Source organism: Staurois parvus, unplaced genomic scaffold (assembly GCF_062004578.1).
Source record: "Staurois parvus isolate SC_StPar_1 unplaced genomic scaffold, SC_StPar_1.0 ptg000154l, whole genome shotgun sequence".
In the NCBI taxonomy this organism is placed as follows: Eukaryota; Metazoa; Chordata; class Amphibia; order Anura; family Ranidae; genus Staurois; species Staurois parvus.
In genome coordinates, this window is record NW_028317950.1 from 23,875,388 (window position 1) to 23,901,481 (window position 26,094).

At 41.2% G+C, this 26,094-nt stretch overlaps 2 protein-coding genes across 4 annotated transcripts; one reads left to right on the plus strand and one right to left on the minus strand.

The window, feature by feature from the left end:
* Positions 1 to 14,788, minus strand: VMA22 (vacuolar ATPase assembly factor VMA22). Of its 2 annotated transcripts, none has more exons than XM_089675265.1 (6): positions 14,734 to 14,788; positions 11,860 to 12,093; positions 10,380 to 10,483; positions 8,424 to 8,539; positions 6,832 to 6,993; positions 1 to 3,831 (listed from the first exon to the last, which is right to left on the minus strand). In XM_089675265.1, exons 2-6 carry the CDS (start codon positions 11,986 to 11,988, stop codon positions 3,713 to 3,715), a joined length of 630 nt encoding a protein of 209 aa, XP_089531391.1. In that variant the 5' UTR covers positions 11,989 to 12,093; positions 14,734 to 14,788; the 3' UTR covers positions 1 to 3,712. The 2 variants fall into 2 exon arrangements, with proteins under 2 accessions (XP_089531391.1, XP_089531393.1); XM_089675267.1 differs by lacking the exon at positions 14,734 to 14,788 and adding an exon at positions 14,668 to 14,687.
* Positions 14,789 to 14,804: 16 nt separating this feature from the next.
* Positions 14,805 to 25,343, plus strand: IMP4 (IMP U3 small nucleolar ribonucleoprotein 4). 2 transcript variants are annotated; one of them, XM_089675261.1, is made up of 9 exons: positions 14,805 to 14,924; positions 18,207 to 18,315; positions 18,398 to 18,481; positions 19,524 to 19,633; positions 21,929 to 22,061; positions 23,032 to 23,186; positions 24,187 to 24,281; positions 24,504 to 24,577; positions 25,192 to 25,343. In XM_089675261.1, exons 1-9 carry the CDS (start codon positions 14,922 to 14,924, stop codon positions 25,302 to 25,304), a joined length of 876 nt encoding a protein of 291 aa, XP_089531387.1. In that variant the 5' UTR covers positions 14,805 to 14,921; the 3' UTR covers positions 25,305 to 25,343. The 2 variants fall into 2 exon arrangements, with proteins under 2 accessions (XP_089531387.1, XP_089531386.1); XM_089675260.1 differs by lacking the exon at positions 14,805 to 14,924 and adding an exon at positions 15,295 to 15,315.
* The last annotated feature ends 751 nt before the right edge of the window (positions 25,344 to 26,094 follow it).

A 26,094-nucleotide genomic window follows, 5' to 3' on the forward strand; every position in this document is an offset into this window, starting at 1 on the left:
TTGAGTCCATGGAACATTTTATTTTTTGCCACAAATGTTTTTTAATGACTTTTTTTCTTTTACACAAAGTTGTCACTTTAATGATATATTGCTCATGCATGCCATGGGTATATGTGGAATAACACCCCAAAACACATTCTTCAACTTCTCCCAAGTATGTGGATACCACATGTGAGAGACTTTGGCAGCCTAGCTATATACAAGCCCCCAAAATCCAATGACCACCGCCAGGCTTTCAGAGGGCATATTTCCTCATATCACTTCTCCACTACCTTTCACAGTTTCAGAGGCTCTAAAATGCCAGGATAGTACAAACACCCCCCCCCCCAAATGACCCCTTTTTGGAAAGTAGACACCCCAAAGAATTTCATAAGAGGAATGGTGAGTATTTTACAGATATTTTTGTCACAAGGTTTTGAAAAAGAAAAAAAGAGAAGAAAAAAATTATTTTTGTTTTCTGTCTTCATATTCCAAAAACATGTTGCAACAAATTAGATCTGCAAAACACTCACCATGCCTCTTAGCAAATACCTTGGAGTGTCTACTTTCCAAAAAGGGGACATTTGGAGGGGTTTCTTCTACTATCCTGGCATTTCAGGGCCAACATTAGAAGCTTATGCCACACATCACCCACTCTTGAAGACCAAGCCTTTTCTGACACTTTTTGTTCACATGAAAAAACGATTTTTTTGCTAGAAAATTACTTTGAACCCCAAAACATATATTTTTTTTTAAAGCAGAGGCCCTACAGAATAAAACAGTGGGTGTTGAAAATTTTTTACTGCCCTCAATCTGACATTTGCAGCGATACCTCACATGCATGGTGAAACCACTGTTTACATATCGGCACAGGGTCAACGCTTGTGCACGTGCGCAGGGGGGGCAAGGATACTTTTTTTTTTTTTTTTTTTTAATTATTTTTACACTGTACCTTTCATTTCTGTTTTGATCACTTTTAATGCTATCACAGGGAATGCAAATATCCCCTATAACGTCAATGGGCGTTGTCATAGATTCTTTTTTGAGAAATCTGGGGACTATCAGACTCTAGATATCTCCTCTGCCCTTACATTACCTAATATCACCAAGATCGGTGTGATCAGATGATTTCCCAATTTACAAATGGCGCTGTTTATATCCTGCGAAACTGAAGTGATGAAATGCTCGTAGCTTCAGAGTTCTTAGACTATAGAGATGATTGGAGTTACTCTGGTCTTCGATTAGATCTATGGTCAGCCAGCTGAAAACCTCCAGCTGCATTCTGGGACAGGAGAGCCCAAAGAAACTGTGGAAGGCAGGATGGTGGGGGTGTGATGTCCCTTCCCTTCCCACTGCTCGTAAAACCAATTCAGCAGCTAATTGGCCACTAGGATTGCTTTTACATGAAAGCCAACCGCCAGCTGCAAAAAATTATACCAGGATGATTCCTGTAGCTGCAGGCATCATCCCGGTATAACTACTCAAAGTCCAGCGATGTACCAGTATTTTGCTGGTCCATGTTGGGCATATTTGTAACAGCAGAGAACATAGGCATATCATGAATCAGGTCTGTGGACCAATATGACCGCAATTCATTTTTTTTTGTAATGCCCAATGTTGAGGGTTAGGCCCAAAAGAGTTTTAAATTCAGAAACCGTGATAGATTTCCATGCAAATTGTCTGGCAAGAGCTGAATTCGGGTGGACAGCGATGTATTGTTGTGTGTATAAATTGCCTTCACAATCGATACAAATTTTCCATGAAAAACAACGGAAGGGCTAAACGCTGGCAGCGAACGGGACTGATCTTGCTAACACTGCACTTTTGGGGACACTACACTATACAAAGGAGGCACTAGTATAGTTCTGTTCGTGATCAATATCTTGATCTGTACAAACACTATACTAGTAATGTGGGTGATCAGCGACCTATATTGTGCGGGCAATCTAATGTCAGCTGACCCTGGCTGGGAGGGGCGCTTACTGACCCTGAAGCTATCTGATGTCGCTAGTGGCAGTAAAACAGTGATCAGTGAAAAATTCTATATACTGACACTGTACTAATGGCACTGGTTGGGTGATGGAGTGATCAAAGGGTTAAATGTGCTAATCTAACCTGTGTGTGTAAAATGTAGTGCTTTTACTTGGTGCCGTGTTCTCTTCTCTCCCTGGACCGATGGATGGGGAGGTAGGTTCACACCCCAAAATAGAAAGCGATGCAAGATTATGTCACTGCTAGCCCGCAAATTGCGGGTAAATGGTTGGCAAGTAGTTAAAAAAAAAAAAAAATTCTCAATTTTTTTTTTTTTTTTTTAATTCTTCTCAGAACAGTACAATGTTACCATAGTAACATTGTACTAGAGTGTGTGGGGATTTCTTTTTTTTTTTTTATTTTACACTTTGCCTTGCAGGAGAAATAAAGATCATTTCTGTCATGAATTAGTTAAGTTTTGACAGCTCAGGATAATGATCTGTGATTGGCTGGAGCTGGTCACATGGTACAGAGTGCTGTGATTGGCCCCATGTATAAGCATGACAGCTGTGGGCCAATCACAGCTCACTAGGAAGCAGAGCAGAGCTGTTATTATTGAGATTGATTCATAACAGCTTTGCTTACATGCTTACCGTTCACCGGGATCTTCATTCCGCTGGACACAGCATTCGCGAGGGGGGAGTGCGGCGTCCCCCTCTGTTAGTACAGCCAGGGCGACGAACAGGTATGTCGCTTTGCCTGTAGATGCCACCCTGCCGCAGTACATTGCAGGCAGGCGGGAAGCGGTTAACCATGCTTGCTTACAACTGGCTGTCTAAGGTCACATGGGAGGGGCTATAGAAGGTTGGGTATGCTTCCTGCAGGCTCTGTCCTCAGCGTTTGTTTGTGAATAAATATTTACCAAGACTGGACTAGCAGGTCCTGTATAAAAATAATAAAATGGCTGACACCAAATTAACCAGGGATGGGGATTAGCATAATAATACACTTTTAATTTGAACAAACAAGTACATGTATACATTAAATTACAGACAGAAAAAAAATACACAATATATATATATATATATACACACACACACACACACACACACACACACACAGCAGTAGTTTCCAAATGAACTGCACTCACACATAACCTATGGGAGAGATCCAAGAAGCAGCTCCAAAATAATTCTAATAATTAGGAAATTAACAATACTAAACAAATGAATAAATTGGTCTTGCTCTTATGAGAAGTGGGTAATGCAGCAGGGATTCCAGAACCAAAGAAGAAGATCCAGTCAGGACAGCATTAGAGGGAGTTGAAAGCCACCAGTTGTGTGTAATTCAAAGTTTGCGAATTAAACATTTCCAGGAAAGACAGAAATTATCAAAGCAGAATGTTAGAAAATAATCTAATGAAAATCAAGTCTGAATTGTGCGTGAATAAAAACAGAAAGCCCTGAGGAAAAAGGCTGAAGTACAAGTTAAGCCAAATCTGATATTTCAGCTAAAATGTCTGTACCAGTTCTAGTGCACATAATCGCTGACAGCCCATTATAGACCCCCTTGCTTTGCTTCATAAAGGCTGAGTTGGGAACAGGCAGTAACAGAAGGCAGATTTTACCCCAGAAGCTATTGAGAGATATGTATGGCAATGTCCCATAGTTGTATCCCCTGATTCAACCAAAAATTGGCCAGTCAAAGCTGAAATATCAGTTTTGGGTGGAGTGACCCTTAAATATTATTGAAGTAAAAAAGCTTATGCACAGACAGACTGAGACTGTAGCTGATGTTTGTCAGTCAGTAATGCTCGGTACTGTTTGCGGGTCTCATCGATGCTGCTCTGTAGAGAGGCAACTTCAGCAGTTAGAAGGATACCTAAAGAAGACAACATAAGAGATGAGAGCCGGCTTGGCTAAAGCTGGACCTTCATCCACTCAACTAAATCACATGGCTGTTTGCTGCTCATTTCATTCTTCTTAGAAATACAGAAGGAATGGACTAAAGATATACAGCAGATATAATAGGGCAGCACAAGGAAACATTTCATAGATAATTTCAACATTTCTGACACCTGAAAGAGCTATTTTCATATAAAAAAAAAAAAAAAAAGTTAAACGAAATGTACTTTTGAATTAAAAGCGGTTCTAAAGGCTCAAAGATGTTTTTCTACTTTCATGCACCCTATGCATGAAGGTAAAAAACCTTCTGTATGCAGCCCCCCCAATCATTACCTGAGCCCCCTCTGATCCAGTGATGTTCACAACAGAATCGGCTATATGGGGACTCTCCTTCCTCATTAGTGGAGACAGGGAACTGCGCGAGTTGGAGGAGCCAGGAGCACGGGAGGGGATCCGTAAATAGAGGATTGGGGCAGCTGTGTGCAAAACCACTGCACAGAGCAGGTAAGTAGAACAGGTTTGTTATTTTATTAAAAAAAACTAACAAAAAAAAAACCCACAAAGCTTTAGTATCACTAAGTTTCATACATGCAGTACATGTAATCAGTACATGTAATTAGTGTATTTTTATCTCATCAATGTGAATATTTAAAAAATCTTTTTACCACATAAATATGAAATTTTTACTCCGTTATGTAACCTAGTGATTAATGTAGATCTCCAACCAAACATTTCTGTTATTGTTGGATAAATTGGAAATTAATTAGACCCCCTGTTGAGTTTCTATTTCTCATTATGTCCCCACTGGGAACCCAGATTCACACTCTTTGTCCTTCTGACTACTGTACTTTCACAATGAGAAAAAGTGAGAGGTAAACCAAAATATAAAATGGATCTGGCTGACAGTTAAGAGGTGATTTCCCCTCATTTTGGAGTGAATTCCTCTCACTTCCTGTTTGTGTCGCTGGGACAGCAAGAGAAAAGAAATCTCTCCAAACACAGACAAGAAAAAAAACCTGACGAGTTCAATTGCTACTGTACAGACCAGGGTTTCAAACCATTAACTACTCTATTCATGAAAACCTTTTGCACTTATAAATTGCTTAAGCTTTTCATGTAAGCCCATTACACTATGTGGGTGGTTTATTTTCTTGTCACTTTAGTAAAGGATACTGATTGCCTTGTCTGACAGATAGGCACTAATCCACAGCATAAAAAGCTCCATATGGCATGCTTTGCCAGACTTGTAAACCTCCTAAAAGATCCACTTTAGACTGTCTTTATATTGTCTACAGACTAAGAAAAGGGCACCACCAAGCCAGACTTTACTGTACTGTATGATGGTGTCCATCAAAAACAGAAACTCACTAGCTCCAAGGCCAGGGAACAGGCGGTCATTGCCCCACCCATGTCTAGTTTTACAATGTTCTCAGTATAAGAATGTTAGTCCTGTCCTCCTATACGTTTTCCACCACAAAGCAATGTAATTTTTCTAAGGGTAAGTTGGCCTTGAACTTTAGTTATATCGTGTTGCTGTGGTGGTTCAAGGTATATTACATTGTTAGCGTATTTTACATTCTTGTCTGTATGCATATTACATGCCTGCTAATGGATATCATCAGGAATGTAATGCCATGTCATACTCTTATGTTCAGTTGCATACCTCTACAAGAATTTAACTGCTTCCCAACTGCCCTATAGCAGAAATAGCGCTACAGGGCAGCATGGGTGCACAAAATCAAGTATATATATATGTGATTTCGCATTTCCGGATAGGGGGCACGTGTGTGCCCTACCCGCGCCGCCATTCGAGTCTGTCAATCACCGTGTCCCGGCCAGTAATTACTCGCCGGCGCCCGGTGATTGCTGAGGATCTCCAACGGGAAAAAGAACTGTTTGTAAACAAAACAGTTCTCCTCCCTGTTGGCTCATGCACACTGCTTTGGATGGCTAGGTAAAGCAGTGTGATTACAGTGAAACACACGGACACAGGATAAAGTGAAACAGCACACAGTTAACCCTTTGATTGCCCCTCATGTTAACCCCTTCCTGCCCAGTGCCATTAGTACAGTGTCTGCTTTTTTTTTTATCACTGATCACTGTATTGGTGTCACTGGGGAAGTCAGTCCCCCTCCCAGTGTCAGAATGCCCGCCACAGTCCCGCTATAAGTCGCTGATCGCTGTCATTACTAGTAAAAAGATTAAAAAAAAAAAAAAAAAAAAAAAGCCCAGTATATAAACCACCATTTGTAAACTCTATAACTTTCACGCAAACACGTAATGGGATTTTATTTTAGCAAAAACATGTAGCAGAATACATTTTGGCTTAAATTTATGATGAAATTTGATTTTTTACTGGATATGTTAAATAGCAAAAAGTCAAAAATACTGTTTTTTTTTCTTTTTTGTCGGTCTCTTTTTTTTTTCAGTGCAACAAAAAAAAACAAAAAAAAAAAAAACACAGGTGATCAAATACCACCGAAAGAAAGCTCAATTCGTGAGAAAAAAAAAAAAAAAAAAAAAGGACATAAATTTCATTTTGGTACAGCATTGCATGACTGTGCAATTGTGAGTTAAAGTAATGCAGCGCCGTAATGCAAAAAATTGCCTGATCAGGAAGGGGGGGGGGGGGGGTTAAATGCTCCACAAAAACCAACCAAAAAAAAAAAAAAACAAAAAACCACAAACTTCTGACAGGAAGAGAGAAAATTGATAACCTTGCCAGTGAACTGATGCTTCCTCAATATTCATTCACAGGTCAGAGTGGATCCTTGACTAAGCTGTGTTACTTTAACTAAGAAAAAACAAAGCTGTTCTGTTTCTTAGGGGTACATGAATTACAAGATTGGCTGAATGGAACTAAACATTTTTTGCCATGTAAAACTATTTACATATATGAATTTCGGCTTTGTGTTTTAGCAGTGTGCCTGGAGTTCAGCTTTAAGTTTGGCTGGGGGTAGGCTTTAAATGTACTCACCCTGGCGGAAAGTATTTTGTGCTTGGCGCAAGCTCTGAGGAACAAGAATGCCAAACCAGTGCAAAGGGTCATGACTAGGTAGCGGCTTTTGTTTCTCATTTCCTTCAGTCTTTGGGTGTTTAGGAGTCTCTGTAGTTGACTTGTGGCCGCGGTGTCTCAGCACTGAAAAGGAATGCAAGAAAAAATTATTTCACTATTTTCTAACAAAATGTTGAACACATTTGAATACTATCCAGGAAATACATCAACTCTGCTTAAGTCAGCAAGTTCTCTTAGAATAATTTTTTACATGGTTTGTGTGTGATGCAGCTGTCACATAGTTCTGTGTATTGCAGTTCATGTGCTTCAGTACACAGGGCTCTCTTGTTTTCAGACTGGGTACTGCTGAACAATACACACGATGGATGTGCAGTCACAGGCTCAAAGAAGAAGGTAAAAGGTAGTTGATTTAGAGAGCAGGCTAACCAGCTATACAAGGTGAATGCCAGGGTGAAAATTAGAAAGACCAGATGTGTCTCAGATTCAGTTCAAAGTGCAGTAACACAAATATATGAATTTTCTTTAACAGAAGCTTTTCCCTGAGTCAGGGACAAAATGTGCAACATACTATTTCAGGGCCAGTGTAGCTGAACCTTTTCAGCATGTCACTACCCTGGAGAATTTGTGTGGCATAGATTGGGCAAAATCTGCTTCCATCAAAGCCCAATTACACAATTTTTTTGCAATGAAAGAAAAAAAAAATCTCTTTAAAGTGTTACTAAAGTAAAAAAAAAATGTTAAATTAAAATAACAAACATGTTATACTCACCTGCTCTGTGCAGTGGTATTGCACAGAGCGGCCCCGATACTCTTCTTCTTGGTTCCCCCGCCGGCAATCTTGGCTCCTCCTCTTCTTTGTGTGTCCCCATAGCAAGCAGTTTGCTATGGAGGCACACAATGTCTGCACACTCCTGAGCTGTGTGTCTATGGAGCCTCGCTCCATAGACTTGCACAGTGGGACTTAACCCCACACCACTTCCTCCTCACTACATTTAATTGACAGCAGCAGGAGCCAATGACTCCTGCTGCTGCTCAAGTGCTGTGTGAAGAGGAAGAGAGGGGTGAAGAGATGCATCTGTATATAGCACTGGATCTATTCTCCCCCCTCTTCTCCTTCACACAAAATAGGGGGAGGACATAGGGATAGAAAACATTTTTTACCCTAGTGCAAGGAATGTATGAAGGTAAAAAATGTTTTTAGCTTAATTTCACTTTAAGTAGAGCTTCAAAATGTTTAAGAATTAAATGGGAAAGGGTTAGATCCATTGTAAGGTTTTTATTGTCTGTGGCTCCACTGGGGAGCTCTCAATTAGGAAGTGACTGGAAATCACCTCTTGGAGAGCTATCACATGTTCTGGGGACAACTGTACAATGTTGATTTCCCATCGCTTTCTATCCCAGTGAATGTCACCCGGACACACAGTGCAAATCTTCCTAAGCAAACACAGGCAGCAATTAAAACCTGACAGAGGCTCCCACTCTTCCTAACCATATTCAAAGTAACAACAAAAATGTATATTATTTACACTTAGCTGAAGTATACATAAAATTACCTTGATCCAATGCTCCAATTGTCTCGACCTCTTGAGTTTCCTCTCTTTTCCCAGACTCCCCCTTTTTCGACTCAATATTCCCAACAAGAAACACTGTTGCACCCTCCTCTGAGGTACTAAATCACAAGACGAGTATAAAAAAGGGACATGTCAGACAGTACATGAAAATAATCAAGCTACAAGCTAACTAGTGCTATTCCCATGCCAATTTCAAAAAACTCTTAGATGGGCATTTTAGTGAGAACAAAATACAAGGAAAGCTATATATATTGGATGGACTGATGTGTTTATTCAACCCTACTAACTATGTAAACTAAATGTTAGTAAAGCAACAGGATCATAATACCCTCTTCACCAGCAGCACATTTTACCTTTCTTGCTTACTTGTGGCAGCATTCAGTTATGAAGAGTAAAGAAAATACGTGATGCATTTTCCATAGAGAGGCATTTGACACTGCTGGTACTATGTGATTTGCCCAGCGCTGTCACACAAACTATTTCGCTATAAAGAAATACAGAATTCCACTTATAACATTCTTAATGTGGAACTTCACTCCGCATAGGACGTTTGGGTCCATGACTATACTGACCTGACCCCCCTAAAGAATAATAGGAGTTTTTTTGTTTGGGGGAAGGGGATTGACATTTTTGTGGTTTTGTTTTTACTGCTCCAGCCAGAAACAATGACCTGTCCTGCTGCTGAGACCCCTGTCATATATCCTAGAAGTCTGCGGGAACCCATTCACAGAAACCCAAGGGTTGAACTGCACTCGGAAGAGGCAGCCAGCTGACGAGAACAGCAGGAGACAGGCAAAAACAGCTGAACAGTGAATTTGAACCCAGCATAACAGGTTGGACAGGATGGTAAAAAGGAAAGGTAGGGGGGAGTAAAGTTCTGCTTTAATGTGTACTATGGTATAGTTATAATAAAGAATATTATTTGAAGGATACAGTTGATAAGGTATATTAAGGCTCCTGCCACAGTTATGCTCAGAAAAAATGTGTATGATGAAGCATGGTTCCTATCAGCGCTTGAACGTGCACTATGTATTGGCATGCGCGCTGCAGTGTCATTCATTTTTATTGACACCCCAAAGGCACCAGCCAACACACATGTATTACAGGCCAAGTTCACCTTAAAAAAAAAAAAAATATATAATGAATGCACTTTTTTGCAGGTAGAAAATTGTGTTGTTTTTTTTCTCTTAGGAGCCTGTAAAACAGTGCACTGGCGATCAGATTAGGGTTTAATGTCGGCTCCTGCATACTGTCAGTATAGCTGTATGCCCATACCTCCGATACAGGCAGGCAGTTAGGCAGTCCAGAAATATCATTAAACTTTCAGTGCTTATCAGCACCCTGCAGCATGGCTGACAGTAGTTGTAGTTCATTCATTCACAGAAGGAAGGCACCCTGTGGGCGAAGTCCCGCTCAGCCACGTTGTTTTCAAACTGCGACAGTGGGTGCGGGGAGACGGTCCCCCGCCTGCTGTTACAAAGAAGGGGGGGGGACTGGTTGGTGAGGTGGTGGATGCTGAACGTATTACACCCTAAATGCCGGTGTAACATACAACATAAAGCAAAGAGTAGCACAAGCAAATCCTGGATCCATATAAACTTATTTACTCTTTATGAGCAAATGTGTTTTGGCAGATAGCCTTGATCGCAACTGCTGCACACATAGGGAATATATATGTACCAAGCAAACTTTCACTTCTTTATTTAAACCAGTGAGAATGACAGTTATGATTGGCTGCAATGAGCTATGATATTTTTCTCTTGACTTGCATGAAAGATGCAATCTGTCATTAAAGGAAAACTAGGAACCTAAGCCATAAGGCCATCCTTTAGTGTACATAATGTTTGCTGATAGCCCGCATCAGGATAACAAATGAACCTGATAAGTTTGCAGAGAGATATACATTGTATTTAAATAAGCATGTCACTCACAGCTTACCTGCCCTTAACACAGACAGATGGAACCATGTCATGTTTATATTGCAGAGAAGATACAAATTTATTCCCCATTGAATACCGTGACTGAGAGAGGTAGAACCACCCCTGGAAAAAAAAGATTAAAAAAAAAAAAGTTATCTATTTATAAAAAGGCAAATATTTTGTTGCATAGTTCCAATTACACACAGGAAGTAGTTCTGTGATTTTACACACAAAGGCTCATTATCTTTCATAAGGAGAATTAAGGTTTGGGCCGTCATGTGAAATCATAGTGATTTCCCTTTATTTCCTGTCTTAAAGGATAAGTTCACCATTGGGAACATGTTACATGTTTCACCCGTTTTTAATGTAACATGTTCCCAATCCTGCAGCAGCCGCTGCCCCCCCCACCCCCCTTTTCCCTGTGAAGTACTGGAAGAAGTTCCCTGTACTAGCTGTCAGTTTTCAAACACAGCCCAGCCATGTGGGGCTACACCCACACAGCCATGTCATTCATTCAGAGTGTTCTGTGATTGAATGGACTACAAGTCCAAACAGCTTTATCGGCTGTCGACTTGTAGTCCTCAATGAACAACCATGCTGCTGGGGGCGTTCTGATATTTCATTGAGTCTACCGGTCAGCAAGTATTGGCTTGGCTGTACGGGATATAAGAAATCAGATATACAGACAGTCTGCAGGAGACCTGCATGGCACAAGCGATCTACTGATCACTGGTGCAATGCTTTACAGGCTCCTAACACAAAAAAAAATAATAATAAATGCACTTTTTTTTTTTAAACCTGCAAAAAAAATGTGCATTTATTATTTTTTGTGGAAAGGTGAACTTATCCTTTAAGACCCAAAAAGTGGAAGGATATCCCTTCAAAATAAAAGAAATCCCAACTCAGACAAATTTGCATGACAAGTTGCAGCCCATCTATGTGACTTAAAGTTGCAGCGACCTTAAAAAGGTTCCTGTACTACTCTGATAGGACGTGAGTGCCATAAATAGCAATGTAAAACTGTCAAAAGTCGCATCTTAATGTTATCAATGCGACAGTAAAGCCAAAGCAAACAGCAAAAAGTCACACCCAAGTCCCATCCATCCAAAGCTGCATCAAAGTCGCAATGGAAATTGCACAAATATGTAGTTACACAAGCGTGAATGGAACCTTAGGGCCCATTCACACTAGAAACATCACATACAGAACCCAGTCTCCCTTGGCAGTTAATAAAAGTGCCAAAAAGTTCTACTGTGAATGGAAAAAACTAGAGAACTCTTTAAATTGTATTTATCATATTGTATTTATCATATTGATTTGACAGGGGCTAGTTAGATCTAGTTAGAGTGAGGGACTCCATGCCCCTTAGATGTGACTGGCTCCTAAGCAGCGGATATGGTTTTGGTCCTGTCATGGATCCTGAGTGGTCTCACTTTAGTGGACGACAATTTGAACAGATTAAAACCAATTCCAGAGCTGCGATAATACAAAACACATACCTTCTCTATGAGGCTGTTGAGGTTTTCTCTTTTCTCCTTCAGGGCCTCCAAGTCATCCATCAGTTGGAGCAGAAGCTGATCCAGCCTCTCATTCACCTCAGAAAGAGTCTCTTTTGTAGCTGGGGCCATCTTGTTCTGGGCTGTGGATTCTGGATGTAACAAGGCGAGGCAACACTTAGGTTTCTGTAACAAGCAGAATACAGGGTGCAGAACCAGTCCAATCCAGCTTGTACTCTGTGTGTAAGAAACCAAATAAACATGGTAAAACATAACATTGCAATTCCTGTACTTATACAAGTATCTGATTTCCAAGGCCAGCTATACACACTAAGATTTGTTCAGCCAAGTTGCTTTGTATATAAAGGACACTTGTCAACAAAAACACACAGACTACCATTGCTAAACACCTCCTGGAACTGCAATATGCCTGGCTGCTGACCCTCCAGATCAAAACTCTGAATCAATTACCCGAAACAAATACACAATCATTGCCAAAAGTATTGGGATGCCTGCCACTCACATGAACTATAATGACATCCTAGTTTTAGTTTGTAGGGTTCAATATTGGATTGACCCACTCTTTGCAGCTATAACAGCTTCAACTCTTCTGGGAAGGCCATCCACAAGGTTTAGGAGTGTGTCTATGGGAATGTTTGACCATTCTTCCAGAAGTGCATTTGTGAGGTCAGACAATGATGTCGGACGAAAAGGTCTGGCCTCGCAGTCTCCTCTCTAATTCATCCCAATTCATGTATCGGGTTGAGGTCAGGACTCTCTGCAGGCCAGTCAAGTTCCTCCACCCCAAACTCACTCATCCATGTCTTTATGGACCTTGCTTTGTGCACTGGTGCGCAGTCATGTTGGAACAGGAAGAGGTCATCCCCAAACTGTTCCCACAAAGTTGGGAGCATCAAATTGTCCAAAATGTCTTGGTATGCTGACGGCTTAAGAGTTCACTCCACTGGAACTAAGGGGCCAAGCCCAACCCCTGAAAAACAATCCCACACCATTAGTCCCCCTCCACCAAACTTTACACTTGGCACAATGCAGTCAGGCAAGTACCGTTCTCCTGGCAACCACCAAACCCAGACAAGTCCATCAGATTGCCAGACAGAGAAGCGTGATTCGTCACTCCAGAGAACACGTCTCTACTGCTCTAGAGTCCAGTGGCGGCGTGCTTTACACCACTGCATCTGACACTTTGCATTGCACTTGGAGAAGTAAGGCTTGGATGCAGCTCCTCTGCCATGGAAATCCATTCCATGAAGCTCTCTATGCACTGTTGTTGTGCTAATCTGAAGGCCATATGAAGTTTGGAGGTCTTTAGCTATTGACTCTGCAGACAGTTGGTGACTTCTGTGCACTGTGCGCTCCAGCATGTGCTAACCCCGCTCTATCATTTTATGTGCCTACCACTTCATGGCTGAGTTGTTGTTCCCAGTTGCTTCCCCTTTGTTATAATACCACTAACAGATGACCGTGGAATATTTAGTAGATAGTAAATTTCACAGATGGACTTATTGCACGGATGGACAACCTATCACGGTACCACACTTGAATTCACTGAGCTCCTGAGAGTGACCCATTCTTTCACAAATGTTTGTAGAAGCAGTCTGCATGCCTAGGGGCTTGATTTTATACACCTGTGGCCATGGAGGTGATTGGAACACCTGAATCCAATGATTTGGAGGGCTGGCCCAATACTTCTGGCAATATAATGTATATAGATAAGGCGTTCTGACTTTTCTCAGGTTCCATGTTGTCAGGACAGGAAGGACGCTCTCCAATGGGGACACACAAAGAGTGAGGAAGGGTGAAGAACTTCCCAGTGTTTTATTTCTGTCTATACCAGGGGTCTGCAACTTTTAAGACATAAAGAGCCACTTGGACCCGTTTCCGAAGGAAAAAAAAAGACTGGGAGCCGCAAAACCATTGCAACATTTAAAACAAATCCGACACTGCATATATTGTTTCTTACCTTAATGCTATATACAGGATCGTGCAGTTAGCTTCATCCCCCATATAGTAATTCATCCCCCCTATAGTAATTCATCCCCCCTATAGTAATTCATCCCCCCTATAGTAATTCATCCCCCCTATAGTAATTCATCCCCCCTATAGTAATTCATCCCCCATATAGTAATTCATCCTCCATATAGTAATTCATCCCCCATAGTAATTCATCTCCCCTATAGTAATTAATTCCCCATATTGTCTCAATTCACTTACCTTTCCTCCGCGCGTTCCTCTCGCTGTGTTCCCGCGCTGTGTTCCGGTCTTCAGGGCGGACTGTGAGAGGAGTTCGTCACGCTGCCCCGCCTACATCCTGGCTGCCCCGCCTACATCCTGACAGCTAATGTTCCACGCTCCGCGGGCCGGATTAAAAGAGTCCTGACTTTTGAGGCGGCCGCCCGAGAGGAGGGAGGGGAGCGGGCGCCCGGCACACAGAAGAGCCGCATGTGGCTTGCGATCCGCGGCTTGCCGACCACTGAAACCCTATTGCCTGTCACCTGGTGGGCAGTGTGCTCCAGAGCCGCAGCAAAGATGAAAAAGAGCCGCGGGTTGCCGACACCCGGTCTATACCTTCCTGTCCGAGTAACAAATACACCCCCATTTCACATAAGGGTGTCACAGGGACAGGAAGTCTCTTATAAAGGGGTCACAAACAACCTGACTGGAAAGTTGAACTTTCCCCCACTTTATCTACAACTAAAGACACATTTGGCTGCAGTGCTAAATGAACAGCCCTGAAATATAAGATGACAGGATTGCTGAACCCCATTAGCAGCAGCAGAGATTTCCATGCACCTCACAGACGAAGGACAGCTCACAAAGCCTCTCTGACCATGAACACACCACACAGTCATCACTCACCCTCCTGCCCTCTCTTCTGATCTGAATCTCTCATGTGACTTTCACGGCCCGGAACTGAAATCCTCTGTCGGGTCACTTCCTGCCGCGGCTCCGCCATGTTTAGTAAGGGCAACAGAACGGTAGCTCCTGATTGGGTGGCTGCTGTTAGAGTGTGCTGACTACTTCCACGTGTAGTGAAGACTGCTATCATGGTGAGTAGAGAGATTTCCTCTGTGTACGTTCATTATGTGCCGTGTACGCGCCTCCGTGTGTCCTGGCCGATCTCCCTCCGTGTACGTTCATTATGTGCCGTGTAGTCACCTCCGTGTTTCCTGGCCGATCTCCCTCCCCCGTGTACGTTCATTATGTGCCGTGTACTCACCTCCGTGTGTCCTGGCCGATCTCCCTCCCCCGTGTACGTTCATTATGTGCCGTGTACTCACCTCCGTGTGTCCTGGCCGATCTCCCTCCGTGTACGTTCATTATGTGCCGTGTACTCACCTCCGTGTGTCCTGGCCGATCTCCCTCCCCCGTGTACGTTCATTATGTGCCGTGTACTCACCTCCGTGTGTCCTGGCCGATCTCCCTCCTCCATGTATGATGGTCAGTATCCGCTCCTTCTATATTCCAGTGTGTACTGAGGACAGACTGTTCCAATACTTCATATTTCATATACTCCACAACAGACTGATCTCTACACGATTGAAACCAAACCAGAAATGTCATATTTTGCCACTTACCGATCATTAGATGTGGCAGCTGCATTAGTGTTCTTTTCACCTGGTGATCTGGCCATGAACACACTTCCTGTCTTGGATGGTGGAGACCCCTCTGGACATCTGTATTGTCAGTCTGGGGAGAGAATTGTTTGGATATACTAGCAGATTTAGATGGAATTGACTCACAAATTGAAACCAAATTTTAGCAAATCAATTTTAAGCAGTTACAACAGCTTGTTTACACTTGTGTTGCCCTCTGAAGAGCGACCTGTGGAAGATTGCTTTTCAGAGGACATTTGATAGGCTGCGAGGAAGCGTTATGGCACCTCTTCAACAACTGTTTTAAAGGATAAGTTTGCCTTGGGTGCAAGTACCTCCAGGAGGATGTCGGGTGACAAAACGCATAGGGCGGGGCTTTGGAGTTGATGTCACTACGTATAGGTGAGCTGCCTGTGATAGGACTGGAGCTGACCTGCTGTTTTGTTTATGCAGTATACAGTGAAGGAAATAAGTATTTGATCCCCTGCTGATTTTGAATGTTTGCCCACTCACAAAGAAATGATCAGTCTAAAAATCGAATGGTAGGTGTATTGTAACACTGAGAGACAGGATAGCAACAAAAAATTCAAAAGAAATACATGTCTAACAAGTGATGCACTGATTTGCATGTTCATGAGGGAAAGAAGTATTTGATCCCCTATCATTCAGCAGGATTTCTGGCTACCAGGTGTCTTTCATACAGGTAACAAGCTGAGATTAGAAGCAGTCTCTTAAAGGGAGTGCTGCTAATCTCATTTTTTACCTGTATAAAAGACACCTGTCCACAGGAGCAACCAAACAATCAGATTCCAAACTCTCCACCATGGCAAAGACCAAAGAGCTGTCCAAGGATGTCAGGGACAAGATTGTAGACCTACACAAGGCTGGACTGGGCTACCAAACTATTGCCAAGCAGCTTGGTGAGAAGGTGACAACAGTTGGTGCAATCATTCGCAAATGGAAGAAACACAAAACAACTGTCAGTCTCCCTAGGTCTGGTGCACCATGCAAGATCTCACCTTGTAGAGTGTCAATGATCATGAGAACAGTGAGGAATCATCCCAGAACTACATGTGAGGATCATGTCAATGATCTCCAGGCAGCTGGGACCACAGTCACCAAGAAGACAATTGGTAACACACTACGCCGACAAGGATTGAAATCCTGCAGGACCCGCAAGGTCCGTCTGCTCAAGAAAGCACATGTCCAAGCCTGTCTGAAGTTTGCCACTGAACATCTGACTGATGCAGAGGAGGACTGGTTGAAAGTGTTGTGGTCAGAAGAGACCAAAATCGAGCTCTTTGGCATCAACTCAACTCGCTGTGTTTGGAGGAGAAATGCTGCCTATGACCCCAAGAACACCATCCCAACTGTCAAACATGGTAGTGGAAACATTCTGCTTTGGAAGTGTTTTTCTGCTAAAGGGACAGGACAACTGCACCGCATCAAAGGGACGATGGATGGTGCAATGTACCGTTAAATCTTGGATGAGAACCTTCTTCCCTCATCCAAGGCATTGAAAATGGATCATGGATGGGTGTTCCAGCATGACAATGACCCAAAACACACGGCCAAGGCAACAAAGAAGTGGCTCAAGAAGAAGCACACTAAGCTCCTGGAGTGGCCTAGCCAGTCTCCAGACCTTAATCTGATTGAAAATCTGTGGAGGGAGCTGAAAGTTCAAGTTGCCAAACGTCAGCCACCAAATCTTAATGACTTGGAGAGGATCTGCCAAGAGGAGTGGGTCAAAATCCCTCCTAAGATGTGTGCAAACCTGGTGGCCAACTACAGGAACGTCTGACCTCTGTGATTGCCAACAAGGGATTTGCCACCAAGTAATAAGTCATGGTTTGTGAAGGGGATCAAATACTTATTTCCCTCATGAACATGCAAATCAGTGCATCATTTGATAGACATGCATTTCTTTTGAATTTTTTGTTGCTATTCTGTCTGAGTGTTACAATACACCTACCATTCGATTTGTAGACTGATCATTTCTTTGTGAGTGGGCAAACATTCAAAATCAGCAGGGGATCAAATACTTATTTCCTTCACTGTATGCTATTGTCAGCTGTGACACTTTCTATTGTGAGTGTGATCTTAAGCTTTTAATACAATAATATACTTACGCTATGTAGTTTCCTCTTCCTTTCCTGTCTGGTCCCATTTGAGTATATGAAGATCCGAGTAAGGAGTTGCAATAGTTGGCGAGTGCCGTTGCAGATCGGTGCTTCCAGAGCTATAGTGGGTTAAGCTGGTTTATAATTTTACCAGCATGGAGCTCTGGTGAATTTATTCAGTTTGTTTGGTGGATTTCACGCGTGGTGTTGCACAACACAGAAGGTTTAATAAGAAGAATTTTTGAGAAATATATATATATATTTTTTTTTTTCTTTGGACACTGATTTATTATTTTTGATTTATTAATATTGATTTCATATAGGCACTTGTTCACTTTCACACATACATGATTTATGAGTTTGATTATTTTTCAGATTTTGCACATGTATTCATTTATTTTTCACCATTTTTATATTGATGCAATTTTATTAAGGTTTTTTTCCTTAATTGATGCTGACCTTATTCGGTTTGTATCAATAGAGATTAATCTGGTGAGGAGCGCTGTTCTAATTGATCAGTTTCTCTGAAAGCACGCTACATCTGACTTGTTTCTGAGGCTGAAGTTGAATACATTAAAGCTAAAGCTGATTTTTCTAATCCTCTGCTTCTCTATAGCTGCGCCGGGAGGCTCGGTTACGGAGGGAGTACCTCTACCGAAAAGCTCAAGAAGCCAAACAGCACAGCATAGAGGACAAAAAGCAACGACTGAAGAAAGCTTTAGAAGGTTTGTGGAAAGGAAGGGGAGCTGACACCAGACTTACACAGTATGCTTTGTATAAATACTAAAATTGTATCTCTGTCCACAGAAAACCGGCTGATCCCTACAGAGATCCGCAGAGAGGCTCTCACTCTACAGAAGCAGCTCGAATTTGATGATGAAGGTGGCGAAGGTAAAGACTGAAGAATGGGCGCCTCATCACCTAAAATTATTCAAGCTTGATGATAAATGAGCTATCTCTCTGCAATGGTTGTGTATAGAATTGGAAAGATTTTGTAGTATTGTGTTTCTTAGAGAAACAGGTGTGCATCTGTTTAAACCAGTGATGGTTACCTTACGAGGTATACAGAGTCTCAACAGGGGCTACTGATGATGAATGGGGCCTGAACTGCAGCCACTGATGTAACCAAAGGACCACATATTTTATTTATTTATATATATATATATATATATATATATATATATATACACGTATGTAATCCAACAAAAGACTGCAGGAAATGATCAAAGAGATACTACTGGTTTGGGTAAACACAGGAGATGTGCTGTAAGACAGTGGGAGACTGGAGGCATATTACATGAGACTGCAAGAGGTTACTACCATTACAACCCTTCGTTATAGGTATGGGCAGTTGATGGAAATGTATATCTGCACCATGTCCCGAATTGAATAGGTATACCACAAAAGGAATGTAAATCAGGGATGTTACAGGTGATTAAAATCATTACAACATTTATTGAAGTACATGTAATGAAATATTCATAATAAAAGCAATTTTTGATTCAATATGGTATCATTTTCCTCATTTCAATATAGATTGAAATGAGGGCAATGAGACCATATTGAATAAAAACATTTATTTTATTTGGAATATTTTATTATATGTACTTCAAGAAATGTTGTATTGATTTTAACATTTAAATATAATTTACCAGTGGTGATGTCACTTTAAGCACATATAAAATCCCTGATTTACATTTCTTTCGTGGTATACCATTATAACCCATTTACAAATAGCTTCTGATGTCAAGCTGTACAACCAGCACCAAAGGTTGGGCATTAGAGGTCTGTGCACTGAGCTTTGCAGAGCATGCTGGAAATAGTATACCTACCAATGAATGAGGTAACATATGTGATAAGAATTTGTAATACATAGTACATTATAGATGTATGGAAGTTTTTATAGAGCTCACCATGCTGTGCTTTCTCCTAGGGGTCTCCTCCCATGTGGATGATGAGTACAGGTGGGCCGGAGTTGAAGATCCAAAGATCATGATTACAACATCAAGAGACCCAAGTTCTAGATTAAAAATGTTTGCTAAGGTACAAGTTCTCTTTTTTTGGTTTCATCCAATAAAGCAGAACTCTAGCCAAAAATAACAAGATAAAAATGACCAGCCCATTAAAATGTAAAATAACAAAACCAGCTTTCTTTAGTAATTTTCCTGGACCACTACCTGAGAGATGATTGGCTCCAACTAACAAGAAACACAATCTAAAAAAATCATTAATGGCCCCTCCTTCCCAGATGGGAAAGTGTGTTTTTTTTTGTTGTTTGTTTTTTGTTTTTTTCTCTTTTATGGAATTGGATATCCATTAGGAATAGCTGTTCTGTAGCTACAATTTAAGAGTCAGTTCAAGCTGGGGTAGAGAACGGTTTATCATCTAAAACCTACAGGATTCAGATTTTGACTTTGTCCATGTTCCTAGATGCTCAATTAGTTGAACTTTTTATCAAGAGATTCCTACTGGCCAGAGAGTGCTGTACACCAAGAGTACTTAAAGTCTAAGTTCAACTTTCTGAAAAAAAAAATAAATGCACATATTTTTGCAGGGAAAAAAAAATGTGCATTTATAATTTTGTTTCACAGGTGCCTGCAGAGCATGGCACCCATGATCAGTGGATCTCAGGTGCAATGTCAGGCTCCTGCAGACACATCCTCCAGCTTTCTTGCCTGTACCTCTGCATGAGCTTTCTGTTTGAAAGCTGGAGAAAGTGTCAATGGATTAAGAGGGCACACTCATCGGCCTTGTATAATTGAGTATTCTAAAAGACAGAGTGATTTTTGAGGCTGGATCCTTTATATCTTTCAAAGATATTGTTGACATTTCATAGATCATAGGAAGTGATTCTTTCAACCTTCTGTAATTCTTCAAAGAATAAGGAATTACAGTTTAATACTATGGAAGTTGTTTGAGATATGTAGAAATTTTCTAAAAACTTTAGAAGATCCGGCCACTTTTTGGTCCTGTTTAGCAGTCTGAATGAAGGACTTAAGGCCCTAAGAGTTTCAAAATAAGATGGTTTAGAAAAACTATCATTTGTGCTTGGGAGAGCACCAGTAGACAATTCTCAAAGATGTAAGCACATTCCACCAGTGTGGTAACAACTTCCTTGGCACACAAGTTTTTTACCTTCATGCATAGAATGCATGAAGGTAAAAGAAACCTTGAACCTGTAGAACCACTTTAATTGATTATGGTTTGGTTCACCCCAAAGGTTTGATGATTTCTTGATTATCCTACCCGCTGTCCTGGAAGATGATTTGGGAAAACCACAGTTCGATTTATCGATTATTTCCAGGAATCTGCTAGGACAGCATCTATATTTCCACGCAGGGGTTTTGGTGGTCTGGTTTATAAGGTTTCACCTTGTACACTTTGATGATGGTTCTTACTTTTATGACACTGAGGACGAGGGTTGGTTGGGAGGGGGCTTTAACAAGTTTTTGGATTGCGTTTTTTTTTTTTAAGGTGGAGCTAATCATCTCTCAGGTAGCTGACCTGGAAGATTCCTGAAAATACTGTTACAGAAAATTTGGAAGTAAATAACTGTTCAATCCAGAGATTTCCCCCCAAAGTACTTTTTTCTGTTGTTACATATGATCACTCTGATGGCCATCATCATTAAAGCCACTTCTTCTAAGCCCAGGTCGTCCTGGACCCACCCCAACCTGTTAATCCCTTTTGTCATTCTGCTCTCTTATCCAATCAACATGCTTCTTTTTAGCACGTGCACTATTTGGCTACTTTTTACTGCTTCTTCCTCTTCCTTCCTGATACCAAGTCAGAATCAAGTACATGTATTGCTTGCATTTAGAAAATACATTTAATGATTACAGAGCTGGTTTAATTTTTGTCCTTTTATGTCTTCCTGAAGTTAAGCTTTTAAATATCTGAGATTGAGAGTATAATCATTTTTTTTTTTCTGTTGCTCTTTTATATTTTTAATATAGTTAAAAGCAGCAATGTTTAAAACATAAATTGACAGTTGACCTCTTATCAGTGTGCAGAACAGTTTACTGTGATTATTCACTGAAACCATTTGAAGAATGAAAAGAAACTTTAACTTGTTACTAGGGGCTTACAATGGCAGTCCTAATACAGCTGCATCACTAAAAGAGGTTCAGTCACACGTTCTTAGACAGTTTATAGCTGCCATCATTTATATGGCTCTTCTATTCAGTAGTGCAAGGTACATCAGAGCACATCCAATATTAAGCGGTGGTCAAGTGTTTCCTTGTTTGGGATGTTTGCTGCAATGAAAACCGTATACTCGTCCTTCATAAATTTTCAAAGGAAGCGCCGAAGTAACATTTTTTTAAATTTCTCTTTTAGGAAATGAAGCTTGTTTTCCCCAATGCTCAGCGCATGAACAGAGGAAAACATGAGGTGGGGGCACTAGTGCAAGCATGCAAAGCCAATGAAGTTACTGACCTCCTCATTGTACATGAACACAGGGGAATGCCAGGTTAGTTGTGTTACCTATTTGTCCTTTTTAGGCCTCATGTACACTAGGCTCTTCTGAATGCTTTTCTTCTGACAGGAGAAATTCAGCGTTAAAACTCCCCTAAAGGTGCGTTTTTTAAAAGTGTTTAGAGGTATTCAGGCGCGGCCAGCATTTTGGGCACTTATTAATCACTTGCCATCCCCGCTTTAGCAGAAGTACTGCTACAGGGCGGCATGGCTGCGCAAAATCGCGCGGGCGTGTGTGTGTGTGTATATATATATATATATATATATATATATATATATATATATATATGAATTGCATTTCCAGGTAGGGGGTTTGCTGGGGATGCACTTCCACTATTGGCGGCTGGGGATGTAAATCACCAAGTCCTGGCCGGCACTCGGTGATCGTTGGCAAACCTGACAGGGGAGAGACCTGTGTGTAAACAACGCAGGTCTCTCTCCTGTCAGCATGGACATGCTGCTTTGTATCTCTGTGTACAGGGAGTTGGAGGGGCTTGGGACTGAGAGACAACTAATTTCCTGATTGACACAGGGGATCTGATGGGGGCATGTGCTAGCTGTGGACGAAAAAATCTTTGCAGTGCAGTGGAATGTGGCTGCTAGTAAGCTTGGAAGGGATAGGGCAAGGGCGCAGATCACCACAAAGCACTCCCCACCTGTGCCAGGCGCAACTGTCCCTCGTCTTGGCCCTGTTCTCAATTACCCATTCATTAGAGAGGGGTTTTTTTTCAATTGAAATCACAACCAGCAATTGTCTAGCTTTGCCTTAGAGCATCTGCTGCTTAGAGATTAAGGATGCCGATAACAATAACGAAGGGTCCTAATTTGCTTTTCATTTTTTATTTCCTTTTTACTTTATTTTCAGTGCATTGCAACAGCATAATCTGGGCAGTAATGCCATTTTTATTTATTTATATAACATTAAGTTGAAATTACTAATAAGAAATCTCTTTATTGTTTTCTAGATGGGTTAATTGTGTGCCACCTTCCATTCGGACCCACAGCATATTTCACCCTATGCAATGTGGTCATGAGGCATGATATTCCGGACCTGGGCACAATGTCAGAAGCTTATCCGCATCTCATCTTCCACAATTTCACTTCCCGCCTTGGGCAGCGTGTAAGGCTTGTCTTCTTGAATAGTTACACAGATCAACTTTTATATGAACCAGTGGCCAGGCTATGGAGAGTCAAGTATTTATATATCATTATCAAGTAGTAAAAGAGCTTTAAAACCAGTCTTTACTGACATCTGGCAGCTGCAGGCACTGGGGAGCAGTTTATTCTTAAAATTCACAGCAGAGGCACTGAAGTAATGCAGTTTGCTGTCTAAGAAGCATCCACGACTTTGCTCCCCCCTCTTACAGCTCTTGCTGTGTGCTTGCATAAGAGATTACAAGACCACAAATCACTGCTGGTAGAGGAAGCAGGATGAGCTGAGCTGCCAAGAGAATGACTGATACAACTTCAGTGCGTATTCTGTGTACTTCGAAGGCTAATTGCTCCACAGAGCCTGGAGCTAAGTAGGTTGGGGGCTAGGGATGTTTTAAAGTGACCATGTCAGTGCATGTAAAGAATTACATACCTGTTATAAAAGAGGATCTATACTTATCTGTCTGGAGGCCTGTTTATTGAAACACCTTTTCGCTGTTCGCCAGCCACTGCAGGTATTTGACCTGCCAGATAAGTCAAATAACAATTTCCAGTACCTCATGCAATAGTTCCCCCCCGCAGACTTGTATGTTCTTTAGTGACATGAACTGGTGGGAGAAACCACAACACAAGGGAGCAGGTATTCCATGCATGTGGAGGTTGCTGGCAAACACCAAAGATGCAGTGTTTCATCAAATGGGCTGCTGGAAAGGTAAGGCTTTATACCCTGTGCTGAAAGGATCAAAATAAAGCTTGTTTACTAATTGTTAAGAAATTGTGTCAATGGGCAAATGCAGCATGCTTTTAGATACATTCACTCACATTTGAGATCAGCACCCATTGGCTTGTATAGAGAGAGAAGCAGTTCTGATGTGATCATGGTCCTTTCTACACATGCCCTAATACCCAAACATCCATAAATTCAATCTAAGTGTGCAAAGGGACTAAATTCTTCTTTTACTCTCTAGGTGTCCAACATCCTGAAATATTTGTTCCCTGTCCCAAAAGAAGACAGCAAGCGAGTGATGACATTTGCTAATAAAGACGACTTTATTACATTAAGGTATCTGGAGAAAATTGAATATAGTCTCAGTCTGTTAAGGTGTCTGTTTTTGTACATTCTGAGAAGCATTTTTTGTAATATACTTTTTTTTGTTGTGTTTTGGTCGAGTGTATGTTTGTAAAGCAGCGTTATTGAGCACAAAAATTCCTGGTAGAAAGCACAATATATGTCAGTGTCATCTGTGTATATGCTACAGGTACTGAGCAGTGTTCTCTGTTTCAGGCACCATGTTTATAGGAAAACCGATCATCGAAATATTGAACTCTCTGAGATTGGCCCACGCTTTGAGATGAAATGTAAGTGTGAAAAAAACAAAAGTCATACTACATACTGTACATTAATTTCTACATCGTACAAACCCAACTGTTATTTTAATTATAGAAAATAATTCTACGCCAAAGGTTTAGTTCCCATCATGGGTTGAATGGAGTATTGTTTGATTCACACTAGGTAGCCTATTATTTGACAGTGAGGTATCCCTCAAGAAAATCTAACATGTTTAGGAGGATATGTGATCATTTTCCTGCAGGGGCTCTGGCCAGAATATACATAATGAGGAAAATATCACATTTTGGGTCTTTTTTTTTTCTTTTTCTTTCACGGGGAGCATGTGGTGTGCTAAGTCACACTTTCTGTCTATACTTTAACCAGTTATTGAGTAGTTGTATAAAAAAAACTCCAGATGTCATCCCCAGAGCCTTCAAATCTTGATGACAGCTGTAGTATTTCTATCTTTACAAAATGACATAGGTTGCCAATCCATCAACAAGATTCACACAAAGGAAGAACAGTCCAGTGTTTTTTGCTGCAGCCGATTATACTGTATGTTGTTTTCCAGTAGTAAAGGTCTGTGTGAAGTTACTGGCTCAGGTCATTATCCCTACTAAATTTTTTTTTTTTTTTTGTGCAGTATATATGATCAAACTGGGCACCTTGGAAAATGAGAATACAGCAGAGGTGGAATGGCGCTGGCACCCATACACAAATACAGCCAAGAAGAGAAAATACCTCAGTATTGAATAGTATTGTGTTTTTCTGTAAATTAAAGTTTTTGTTTTTTTATTTCTTAACGTCATGATTTTCTTGATCACTTTTCTTCAATCCATTTTTTCAGTTTTTGCACACATGTTGAAGTGTACATGTTAGGCTTGAAGATTAGTAATACACCCACTCTAAAACATTTTATATTTTTTATGTCACATGATCTAGGACAGTGTTTCTCAACCTTTTTTGGTCAAAGCTACCTTTAATATTATGGACAGTCCCGAGACACCTTTTTATATTATGGACAGTCCTGAGGTACCCCATTCTAAAATGGGAAAGCTATTCTAATTGTTTTATATAACGCAGCAACATTCACACATGTAGGACACCCAATATTAGAGGTGATTTATTCTTCCAAAGCAAATACACTATTGCACAGTGGTACTGACTAGTATTCCCATGTTTCTCTTCTCCCTCAGTTTTTCTCCATCAGTGAGTTAATGTGACCCCATCACTTATGGAGAGGGGTGGGGGAGGGTCAAATAAGGATGCTGTGCAGACAGCTGACATCCTCCTTATCAACTGATGATGTCATTGGTTGTCAGGATGCCGGTGGCTAGAAAGTCGTAATGGTGCAAAATGAAAACCTGTGGCTGGCTTGTATACAAGTTTTGGGCAATTTTTAGACATTTTGGCAAGGCACGCCTGCAGAAACCTCAAGGCACCCTGGTTGAGAGAGGCTGATCTAGGACATAGGTTTATCAATTCATATTTGCAAATAAAAATTACACTAAAGTTAGTGTCCTTGTGGGCCACACTGAAACAGATT